The sequence below is a fragment of the Dufourea novaeangliae genome, unplaced genomic scaffold (genome assembly GCF_001272555.1).
Source record: "Dufourea novaeangliae isolate 0120121106 unplaced genomic scaffold, ASM127255v1 scaffold16, whole genome shotgun sequence".
Lineage (NCBI taxonomy): Eukaryota > Metazoa > Arthropoda > Insecta > Hymenoptera > Halictidae > Dufourea > Dufourea novaeangliae.
Window position 1 is genome coordinate 840,241 of NW_015373891.1, and position 12,507 is coordinate 852,747.

The following is a 12,507-nucleotide window of genomic DNA, read 5'->3' on the forward strand; positions in this document are numbered from 1 at the left end:
TACAAGTGCTATTTTGGGTCAAGATATTTGAAACAAATTGGGAAAGTGAAACGACTCAAAAGTTTACATTTACTTATGTAAATACACCTGAATGATTTGATTACGAAGAACTATTAAAAACTCTGCTAGCACCGGACATTTGCTAGAACCTAAATCACGTAACTTTGTTATAACAATATAGTTATGGAAACTTGTAGTTGGAAGACTTCCGTTGCGGAATCTATATAGTCCCTTTATATCTTATTTAAACGAATCGTCATAGTACTTCACTATTATGTCACGATAGGCAAAGTTTCTTTAACTTTGTTTTACGTAAAATTTATCAATCCAAGTTCTTGTACATTGTCTAATGCATATTTAATACAAGCCTAACCCAAATTACTGTATAATATCGATCACTGTCACTGGAAAATCAGAATACCCCTATGAAAACGTTAAGTATATTCCCAACGACAAATAAGTCGCTGTATTTGAAAGACACAAAACCTAATAGGAATTGAGAAATAACTTGTCAACGCAATGGATGTAATCGCAACCACGTGTCCAAACGTCAAACGTCATTTCCAAACAGGAAAATTACTGGCAACTGCGTTAGTTAAATAAACATTTGAATAGCTGATCGTGATCGATTGCAACGAGCACAACCTGCATTTTGATGTCCATGTCGTAACTCTTACAAACTATTTACGATTCCTTAAGTAAGTACTGAATTTCATTGTACATATAAATTACTATTAGAAGAATTATGCTACCATATTTCATGAATGTAGCAGACCATATCAGGAACAACGCAAAGTTTCGAGTGGAACAAGTCTGACCTCAAGGTATTCACAATAAAATAGACCAGTAGTCTAAATAATATTCCAAATTTCGAAGCTACGATTATCTCCAAAACGAATTACACTCGCCTAGGTTTTCTTTCTGAATTTACATTGCAGTACAAACTGTGCAGACTATTGCAACGTATACACCGATGAAACCCTCCACCGTTTCCCCTATACACGTTCAGGTCGATATGCACAAACCGATCACAGACAAACTATTGGTTCCACTGAAATATTCGAGCGACTTCTGTCGACAGTTGTCTTCGGGCGCTCCACCACACAACTAACTTTAGTTTAAATTTTAAAAACATAGTTATATGGTTATTTGGTAGCTAACATTACAAAAAATTGAAGATTTGTTTCATAATTTTGGTTTGATTCTAAAGATCCGAAAGGTGCATTTACGACATACTTTCCTGTCCTATACCACAGAAAGAAAAATACGATATTCAAACTTGTAAAAAGTTGTACAAGGTGTCCAACCAGAATGCCATCAAAGAACGCGTATGGTAGAAGCAGTCTGCGATATTTCGTTCCAAGGATTTTTTCCTTCAACATGCATCACTCTGACTGTCCAAAGAAGATTCACACCGACCACGTGAAGTGTTTACTCGACGATACACCTTATTACACAACGCATGGAAACAGCACAAATCTTCCCAGTATCGAAACCAGTCGTAGAAAACCGTTTGCATCGATCGTTACATCACAGGAGCAACTGTTTGGCTGACCCAATAGTAAAAACGTACAAACTAATCGAGCACAGCCCACTCAACATTCACGACCAGAAAGACATCGTCGATTCGTTCGAGAAACAAGGTCAAAACAAGATAAAGCAAAAAAAAAAAAACCCATCGTTCACGCACAATGCGTGCTCCCAGAGGCCGACCTTTCGGTCGGATACCTATCTGTGTTTGGACACAAGGGAATCCGCGGGAGAGTCCTCGAAACTGACGGCGACCGGCAAGGTAATGGAAACCAGAGGCGCAGGCAGACTTAAGCAATTATCGGTCGTTACGTTCCATTATTAATAACAATAATGACGGCTAAAGTCGGCAGGATATATCGCGTGCGCTCCCACGGGTGAAGTGCGTGTCGGGTATATAAGCGATGTACCCGGGCTAATAGGTATCCATGCCTCCGAGCAAATTCCTTGCCCCGACCCGGTGTATCTCTCTTCTCTCTCTCTCTCTCTCTCCCTCTCTCTCTCTCTCTCTCTCTCTCTCTATCTCCATCTCTCTGTTTCTCCTCTTCGTCCCCTGTCTCTCTCGGTTTTTCATTCTCCGTTCGTCTGCACTTTTGTTCCGTGCGCGCACACGTGTGTGTTGTACACGTCGGATCAGCTAGCGGACAGACCACACTCTTTTCTCAGAAAAAGGGTTGAAGTCCGATGAAAGGGAACCGCGTCGGGAGGTTCCTGTACCTTTGGCGATGGTCGGCAGCTAGACGAGGAGCGATCGTTTGTGTATGGGACAGTTGATGGCGCTATTGGAATAACATTGATGGAGGAAGTGGTCCAAATGCGGGCTAGGGCATACTTAGACAAGGCTATAACCCGTATATAGATAGGGGATAGTTGAAGTATACAGGGTCTTGTTAGATGGAATATCATGAAACAAACACGCTTTAGATACACTACCGCTCCTAAGTACAGTAAATCCTCGATGACTGTCCGAAGGCTCCTCGGCACTGATAAGCAGAGGTCCCCAGGTGTAATGCTGGCTTTTTAATGAGTCTTAGCATAGTGATAGAGCTTGGAATTCTGAAGCCAATGATACTTGTACGAGGACACCTTGTCTGTACGAATGAAATGTGATGTGTCGTAAGAATTACATATCTTAGCTCACGCTTTGTTACCTCATAGTAGCATATGTGTTATCCATCGAGCTTTATTATCCCTTAGGCAATATTTATTTCAGACTTTCAGCAATTTCGTAATGCCCTGCAACATATACTGCACCCATTCGATAAGTGTCCTAATACCTATAAGCGGGTGTGTAAAAAATCTTCAACAGGTTTGACAATAATTTCTGAAATAAAAATGTTGGTCCATATTTAGACCACCTCTTCTACAGATTTCTCATTGAGAATGGACGACCTTTTTGTATGTAAATGAGTGGTCCTCGTCTATGGTGTTCTTTGGAGGATCAGTTTGAGGGGACCAGGGTGCGTGCGGGTAATCGTTTCCCATCGAGTGATGCGATGCATCAAGCTGTTGTGACGGGCGATTGTGCCCGGAGTCATCGATGCGCTATGCGGAACTTCGGCTGACTTCTAGTTGCCTGGATTGTGAAAGGAAACGGATTCTTTGTTGAATCTCGTAATAGCGACTTCGGCGCCCGGGTCGAGCCGGACCTCTGGCATTTCTATTTCAACTTGCTTCTGTATTAGTGGCACGATTAACATGTTTCGTGCCCAGTGAGCCGTCGCCACAGTCTGTCTAGCGAAAGGGGTTTAGGGACAGAAATTACATTTCGGAATTGTATGATTCATTTAGGCATATTTCAACGGATTAAAGCAACCGGAGTATTTTTTTTTTACGAATGATCGATATAGTTATAGTATTACAAAATATTATTATATTAGAAATAGTGTATTATTTACAAATATTATTATATTATAAGAACAAAATTTTTCTTTCTTTCTCTACTCCGAATCTTCGTCATCGGTTGTCCTATTAATCACGCCCTTCACCAGTCAATTTTTATCGTCATGATCACCCAAATGTACAAAAATTTTCGTTCAATTTTTAGGTGTAGTCGAGGTCACCCGAAATGACGATTAAATTTACTATTTCTATTTTGATTTACAAAGTATCATTTCTGTATACTCTTTTCCATAGGATTGGAAGCTCAATTAAGTTGGACTTTAGCTAAGTTTCCATCTCTGGAATTGTTCTGGCAACTCTACATTGAAACTTCATGACATCCTGTAGGTGGCAAGAACATCAATGATAGATTTTAGCAGTTCATTACGTCTCGATTCGTGGTATAGCCTCCAGACGCGTAACACCTGCGCGTCCCCAGCCGCGTAATTGTCAGCGTTACCGTTGTCACTACCGATTGCGTGAACCATTCTATAATTAATTGGATCCTGTCACGTCCACGGGCCTGCATTATGCACTTTCGAGCTGTCCACATTGAGTGCTCGGATTCTCAAGGGACGCAGACAGCGGCGGCGCGGCTAGAACGAAGGGTGAAGTAGTAAAATCAATGATAACCGACGCGCTGCCCGCCGCGAAAGACGCATGCACGACCACTCTCGTCTCATCCCTCCCCACAAATTGCCATTGCCTAGTGTCTGGGGATAGAGTCGTGTGAATTCCAGACAACCAGCCATCGTAAAAGCAGCCGGACATCACCGCGGTAATAAATAAATCATCGAACTGCGAACAAGTCTCTGGTTAGAGAGGATAGGAAAGTTGAACTTAACGCAAGTTTAAATCTCGATTTCACTTTAGGTGGTTTGCATCGATATACTGATCTGAACGAATTCCTTCTGATTTTTATTCGTCAATTTTATTGTACCTAGATTGTAAATATAGAGTCTTCTTATAAAGGTTTCTACATTGAAATTACTGTTAAAATCGGAAGTTCGTCTCCAAATGAATGTTGATTAACGTAAATATTCGAAACACATTTTGGAGATTTATGCGGCGAAAATTATGTCGTACGAATGTTAACGATAAAAATGATACCATAAGGTGGGGTAACTTTGACTCGGTCGGGGTAACTTTGTCCCGAGTCATAAAATGATTATTTTTGATTTTGGGGCTTTGTAAACTGTTGAATTAAGTTGATTTTTAATTTAAAATCACATTGTGATTTTAATCTTCACATCTGTGATTTCGATGTTTCAAATGTTCTCGCGATCTTGTCCTCAAGAAAAAATCGTCCGAACATGAGAACTTATCAGTTTATATCGGAATGTAATTCCAAAACGTATAGGTCACTTAATTCGATCTAGATTCACGATAGATCGCAACGAAAAACAGGGGAAAATAACGTGCCGATTAATTTCGCAGGAGTTTTCGACTTTCGACGATCGAGATCCTTGGCTGATTAGCTAACCCGATGTAGCCGTATGCGCGGTGATCTCGTGCCGGGAGAGGCGAGAAACGTAAACGAGCCAGCATGGCAGCCTGTATACACGTATCGGAAACGTTACACGGGCGTCTATTCCCCGATCGAGTCATATTAGATATCTCTCTGATTATCGCAGGCTATCGCATGCCGGTATCGTTTCAAGCTTCTAATGACTGCGCCATGGGTCCGCCCAGACACGATAGGATTAGTATCCGATGTCGCGCGCAGCCTATGCTCTCCCCGAGATTTCAACAGGGGGATGAGTCGTATCGTTTCGTCTCTTCATTTTGTCAAAACACGAGTCTCACCCGCCGCTAGGATCTTCTTCCTTTCTTTCCCCTACCCTCGAAAGAACAGATCCGATACACTTCGCTACCCCACCCTTTCCTGGCGAAGTAACACGTTCGCTGACCCTATCCGGTTTGAAGATTCTCCGAAGCCACACTAAATTTTCGGCTCGTTCATTCACGTAAAGTGGATTTTTATAAGCGCGAAGTTAAGGGCGCAATAAAGAGCTCCTACGGGTTCTTAAAGTGTTTCTTCTTATTCTCGAAGTGCAAAATCGCTGGCGTTGAATACCAATTTAATTAAAATGTGAAGTTGCGTGTCCCTGGGAGGGAAAGAATTACTGGCGATATTTGTGTCCTGAGATTTTTCACGGTCATTTAGAGATTGAACCATGGGAAGATTAATAGAATGAGAATTGAAATTAATTTTAAGTAGTATAAAATTTAAAAAAATGTCTGTCGAATGGTGGTTTAATGAATGTATATTCGATATTCTCGAAATTGTCATTCGAACGTGTCTGTTCATTACGTTCCGTTTCTACTTATCGTCTACGTAGATGAATGTTCAAATTCGATTATCTCGAAAATGAAGCATCACCCGAAAAAGTTGTATTCTACATATTCGACCCATTTTTGGGTCGAATCTGGATCCCGAAGACGAATCCCGTACAACTGAACAAAATACGTGATATAGAGTCCAATAGTCCCGGTCGTGTCAAACAGCGTATTACTTGTAATTTTTACTTGTAACGACAACCACCAACCATAATACATTTTTCTGAAAACCGCAGCCATCAAAAACCATTCCTTTCCCGATCTTGTCTCAAAGATCCAAATAGTTACGCCGTTTTGCTCCGAATATCACACCATAAATAATACTAAAATCGAAGGACCAGCTACAGGTCGTACGTAGCTATTATCCCGTGAAATCAAACGTTCGAACAGTCCTTGAAGCACCATGGCGATTTCTGACGTACCGTAGAAAAATTCATTCGTATGCTCGAAGCATATTTATAAGCCCCGTTTGACAGACCGAAGTGTTCGCCGTCGGCCGCGAAGACCAGTCCCCCGGGACGTTGTCATTTGGTTTGAGATACCGTACGGACTCGCGTGATTTTCCAAAATTATGCGGGTTCAGCTTCGAAACGCGGCACGAGGCGCATAAACGCGGCCCCAGCGTCGGCCGTTTACGAGGCGATTTTATCGCCGAGCCCCACCGTGAGGAGCCTACGGTATTACCCAAAGCACCGTGTCCTTGAAGCTCGTTTTTAACCGTGTTCCAGGTACGCTACGCCCGCCCGGTTTAATCGGTGGCAGCAAGCCAAAAGTCGCGACGCCGGCCGTCGTCGCCAAGATCGAGCAGTACAAGAGGGAGAACCCGACGATCTTCGCATGGGAGATACGGGAGAGGCTGATCTCGGAAGGTAAGCACAAATGCTCGGAACGCGCGATTATTGCGTTTCCACGAATTTTATTAGGATTGATTCGATGGGGATTACTATGACGGTGATGGGTAGTTAGCGTTCGGCTTAGAAGGGAGGAATCTAACTGTCCGACTTTCGATTTCATCATTATCCCTTAATTAATGGAATTACAGGGAGCGTTAACATACTCTCCAACACGACTATATATAACAAGATCAAAATTAATTACGGAACATCGTGAATTCTCAAAGTAAAAAATTGTTAATGAGGACAGAATGTATTCCTTTGTATTGGTTGTCCAAGCACAGCTGACGGATTTACAGCGTAAGAGATACGAGAATAGGGGACTCATGGGCTGTTTTCACTTTTTATTTATTACCACTCTGTCGGTATTTACGAGTTTACGGCTTTAAATCATTTCGAAGGTTATGTGTATTACAAAATTCGAGTAGTAAATACGTCGGAGGGAATTATACAATAAACCTACAAAGCGAAACATGCCGGGTTCACACCTAGCATTTTCTATCCAACGTCCTATAAATATTTATTCGCGACGTTTCCATCATAAATCAAACTTTTCTTCAATAATAATTTTCTCTTAAACTCTATTAGATTTATTTTTCTTATTACATGGGGACAATTGATAAATTCCGCTGAATTCAGGAGCAAAATCACAGATCTGTTACAAATTTGTGTGCCTCGTAACTGAATAACGCAAGCAACGAGCAATTATGCTAGTATAGTTCGTGCAACCGCGGTGCAAATCGGTCGTAATAATAGTCGTACGTTCCGCGAACAACGTGCAATTGTTGCGCGATGGAATCAAGAAACTTCGTCTGCGGCCTTGCCCGCCGACACACATTGCATTCCATTTCAAAACGAACACACATCGCTGAAGACACGTTCTTTAATTGTCAAAAATTCACCGCGTCGGTGTCTGTCCGGGAAGACGACGGACTTTCTCCTTTGAATATTATTGAACCGTTCGAGTATCGTCACCCACATCATTTACATGAAAATCGAGAGCACGCGGAGAGACCGTAAGAAAAAAGAACCGGATGCCAGTCGTATCGTCGAGGTTTGAAAAGGAACGAAAATCTTGGAAACATTCCTTCGAGGAGTTTAAGAATGAACGGCCGTTGAATTATCTGGGACAGGAAACGCGATTTCAAGAAAATGTGGCGACGTGAATCGAATTGCATGTCTTCCGGGAACGTCGTGGAAGATGAGTAAGACAGTAATTTTCCAGAAAGATAGTTAAAATCGAGAATTTAAATTTATAGTCTAACAGAATGACGGAATTTGACTTGTGATTTCATTGACGAACTAGTACAACGGTGGTGAACAATCTTTTTATGGACGTGTCCCACAAGATTTATAAATATTTAATATTTATCGAGTTGCTGAGGTGCCGGGTAATTTTTGATAGGAGAAAAAATTTAATAAGAAATCAATCATTGCAGACTTTTCGACGATGTATGATATAAAAAACGAAATAAATCGTAGTCGGCTAAATACAACCTTTTTTCAACGTGGCAGTCATCGTGTTAAAAGACATTCTAACGAGTGTCAAGAAAAAGGGCGTGCATATGTTACAAATCTTTCGAAAGGGGTTCTCCTTTGATGTAGAGCCACTATCACGTAGAAAATTCTTTGGCAAAATTTTTAGTACACGACAATGGCACTAGAGGTCAGGATTTGCACAGAAACAATTAATTACCATTATTCCTTTATTACTACAGTGGACAATGAGTTATTTTTACGTTTCACGAAGTATACCATACGTCCTTCATCTAAACACCCATTCGTTAACACTAGAACTACCAAACAAGTCCAAATGACTTGCCAACACATTCTTCCAACGATGATTAAAATGTCTTAACAATCCATTTCCTCAGATCTTTTGTAACTATCATTACGATACAACATTAAAAAAATTAGTCAATTTATAAATTCGTAAATTTGCAAAAATTTGCCATATGTATCGATCGTTATTATCGTTGGTAGTTCTAGTGTTAATTTATCCCTGAATCGTTATGTAGTCACCGACGAAAAACACTGAACGAAAGAAATGAAAACAAGCGTTCCAGAAGAAGCACCCGTTTGTTCCTTCCAGGTGTCTGTAGCAACGCGACAGCCCCGTCGGTCAGCAGCATCAATCGTATCCTGCGGAACAGGGCGGCGGAACGCGCAGCCGCGGAGTTCGCGAGGGCGGCCGGTTACGGTTTGTACGCAGCCAGCCCGCATCCGTACTTCAACAGCGCCCATCAGCATCCGACGACCAGCCACCATTTGCCCGCCGGTTGGCCGGCGCCTGGCGCAGCCGGTCACCCATGGATGTTGCCGCCGTTGGCTACCGGAATCACCGGCGCGGCTTCCGCTCTACTGCTGCCCCCGTCGCTGAGCCCAGGAGCCGCAGCGGCTGCGGCTGCGGCCGCCTCCGCTTCGGCTGCTGGCGCCGCGGACCACTCTTTGCACGCCGACGCGATCGCTCGAGGATACTTGCAAGGTGATTATTCTCCATCGATACCCAAACAGCACAAAAACGTCCTATGTACGTCTGATGGTGTCCCACGTAGAGTGTGACAAGCTATTTTCTGTGAAATTACTGCAGATATCGAAGTGAAGTTTCTTTTAAATTGAACGGGGCTACTATTTTGAGTGCAACAATGTTGGGTTTCGTAGGAAGTGTATCCACTCCCTCCTTTTTTAAATGAAAGGGGCTATTACTTGTTTTTTATTTGGATAGCTGTTACCCAATATCATAACATTTGGTTGAAACGTTTTCTCTCTTTTTCACTTCTGAACGATAGTTTTGATGTCATTGATCACAAAGAACTGTCGTAACTTCAATAAAGTCAGATAGACATGCAAGCTAGGTCTAAACAGTTGTATTGTGACAAGTCCTTGCGAAATCGTATTCCAAAGTCAATTTGTTACTTTCGACCACGGTCTACCCTACGTTATATGAATTAGGAGAGGAAGGATCGTGGGTGACCAGTTAGTTCAGGGAAAATAACGATAAGTCTCAAATAGTGTAACGATCTGGATTCAATTCCCGACCCAGTAGCCGGATCGGACGATTCTTTTTCTCCTAGGATCTCTTTATTAGAGACACCCTTTGGCACTGTAATAATTGAGTTGAAAAAGGTCGATATAAGGTTGTACTTGAAGGTACAGAAGCTATAAAAAAGAAAAACGAAGAGGGACGTTGATTTACGAGAAGATTGCATGCTATTTTCATCGCTGGGTTCTTAAACGAGTACGGGGAACTGGAAAAAAAAGGTCGATTAAGTACTCGACGGTGTTAGCGGAGCTGTGTAGTATACTTTGCGATTGTTGGTTTCATAGTTTGCCGCGTGCCTATGTATTCGAAGTGAGGAAGTATTTCTTAATAATCCCACTGTGATATTAAATTCAAGTAGATAATTGTAAATTGTCTGGATAGTTCGTATGATTCTTTAGTATCTCCAAGGTGAACAATTAATTCATGGTCTGAATTCAACTCTAACGCCTTGACTGCTGTTTCTGAAACTAAAGATCAATATTTGTAATAATATTAATGACAATACTGTAACAATTGATAATACAAAACAGCTTGCTGGTTATTACGATGAAACTTCAGAAAGAGTATACGGTTAGACGTGGGAAATGGAAAATATTGTGTCCATCTCTTCGATTCCTAACATTTACCTTTTCAACGTATCTATGCAATGCAAAGGTATGTAATTTTGCCAACCAGTTTTGTTAAATTTCCACCAGTTTTCACCTCAGTTACAAACTCATCTGGTCAATTATTTTATCAGTTCATTGCATAATAAATGTCATTTCCCAGCGAGCTTCATTTCGTCCACCTAAGTATCGTTAAACACAGAACCAACAAGTTTCAGATACAACTGAATCTTTCCTCGATCGAAAATGATCACTCAATCATAATCGTTCAAACTCTGCAGTTAAAAACTGACATTTATCATGCAACGACACAGTATAATGCCCCTTTCACTATGATAACTGCTTCGCATTCTCAGAAAAACATTACGTATAAGACGCCTACACACGCACCTGCGCGGAACACATGTGCATAACACCGTTATTAATTTACTCGCGTCAATCAGACATTTTCACAGGCCCTAGATCGTGGCCGTCTATCATAAAATATGAATCGTCCATTAGACTGAGGAATAAAACTCGTAGAACCGCGCACGTCAGCGTGGACAGAGGATCGATCAACGTCCCTCCGTATATCATCCAGAACAATTACATCGAAAACAGCTTCAGTTTGCATTTTCCTAGTTCGAAAACGATTGAGTCAGATTCACACTGGCCTCACGGTACAGTCCAATGAGAGAAATATAGTCTAAATTCAGACTGATCGTGATCTGACCATGCCTTTGATCGTTAGCGTGAATCTGGCGTTATTGTCACGCCGTTCCGTGTCAGTTTCCCGTTGACCGGCCCAAGGTGAGATCGTTAAATACACAGGGAAGGCGGTAGCAAATACGTAGTTGTTTCTCTGCGTAGACGGGGACGGTGACGATGGCAGTCTGGACGGTTCAGAGCAGCCGAAGTTCCGCCGGAACCGCACCACCTTCAGTCCGGAACAACTGGAGGAGCTCGAGAAGGAGTTCGAGAGATCACATTATCCTTGCGTGTCCACGCGGGAACGTCTAGCCTCGAAGACTTCGCTCTCGGAGGCCCGTGTACAGGTGAGGATCAATTCCATCCCAGATATCGGAGGGCTAGCGCTCGGTGCTCCCCGCCAAGGGTCTGTTCTAGATCGCAGTTCCTTCTTTCTTTTTCTTTATCTCTCTACTAGTAGAACGAAGTTACCATCGAACGTCCCGAAGGACGTGTCCAACGTGCGAAGAGTATAATTAGGCCCTTGGTACGGCGCGTGCGCGCAGCCCTAGCCTAGCCTCACAGAACAAAAAAAAAAAAACACGATCACGAGCTAACTCGATTCTAACGACCTAACTCGTGACTCTTAGGTTTGGTTTTCCAACAGACGGGCAAAGTGGCGGCGTCATCAACGCATGAACCTTTTAAAACGTTCGCCACCGCCACCACCGCCGCCTCCGCCGCCGCCGCCGCCGCCGCCACCGCAGCCGCAGCAGCCGCCGCAACAGCATTCCGCTTCCGGTATGGAAATAAACCGTACGTCAAGCTGCTCGATCGCCGGAATGGGAGGAGAAAGTAGCGCGTTTCGGGCGGTGGTCACCAATTCATCGTCGAGAGAGACGACAGATAGGAACGAGAGGATCGACAGGATCGATCCGGTCGCGAACAAACCGGAAAGGAAGCCAAGCGCTTTTCGGATGATCAGTCAACTGGTCGGCGACGACTCGCCGAGCACGTTGAGGCCCTCGAGCCCCGCGTACGAGCAACAGAGGCACGGCGCGAACTCTGGGCCAGGGATCGGCACTGAATCGGCGAGCAAAGGGGACTTCGAGCGACCCAACGACGAGGACGAGGACGAGGAGATCGACGTGCAAGACTCGGATCAGGATGTTCCATCTTCGCCTACTGTCGCTTGGAGGGACCACTGGACGGATCAGCAACCCTTGGAACTGACCAAACACGATCGCTGAGACTTCACCAGTTTCGAACCAATCGAAGGATAATACATTCGACGTGTCTTGTGATCGAACGTTTTGTGTGTGTCCCGGAGTGTACGATACTCTTCGTCATCGAACTAGTGGAGCAGACATTGAAAGACGATTCAAAGTGTCTATCTGTTTGAACTCTCGTAATCCTTGACTAGCGAAGCAGAATAAACTCCAGTAACTCGAACGAATCGAGAGACTCGATCATGGAATTCGTATGGGCGCGTGAATATTGCTGGAACCGAAGGAACTGGACGGATACCAGCCGTTCATTTTGATCCCAC

General features: G+C 43.2%; 1 protein-coding gene across 1 annotated transcript in view; it reads left to right on the forward strand.

Annotated features, from left to right (window-relative positions):
- The window catches only part of LOC107188449 (homeobox protein abdominal-A-like), a 34,312-nt gene extending 22,104 nt beyond the window's left edge, over positions 1-12,208 (forward strand). The window contains exons 3-6 of the mRNA XM_015576747.1: positions 6,480-6,620; positions 8,737-9,129; positions 11,142-11,326; positions 11,609-12,208. Of these exons, the coding sequence (XP_015432233.1) occupies positions 6,480-6,620; positions 8,737-9,129; positions 11,142-11,326; positions 11,609-12,208 (1,319 nt within the window). The remainder of the gene's footprint in view (positions 1-6,479; positions 6,621-8,736; positions 9,130-11,141; positions 11,327-11,608) is intronic.
- Positions 12,209-12,507: the final 299 nt, after the last annotated feature.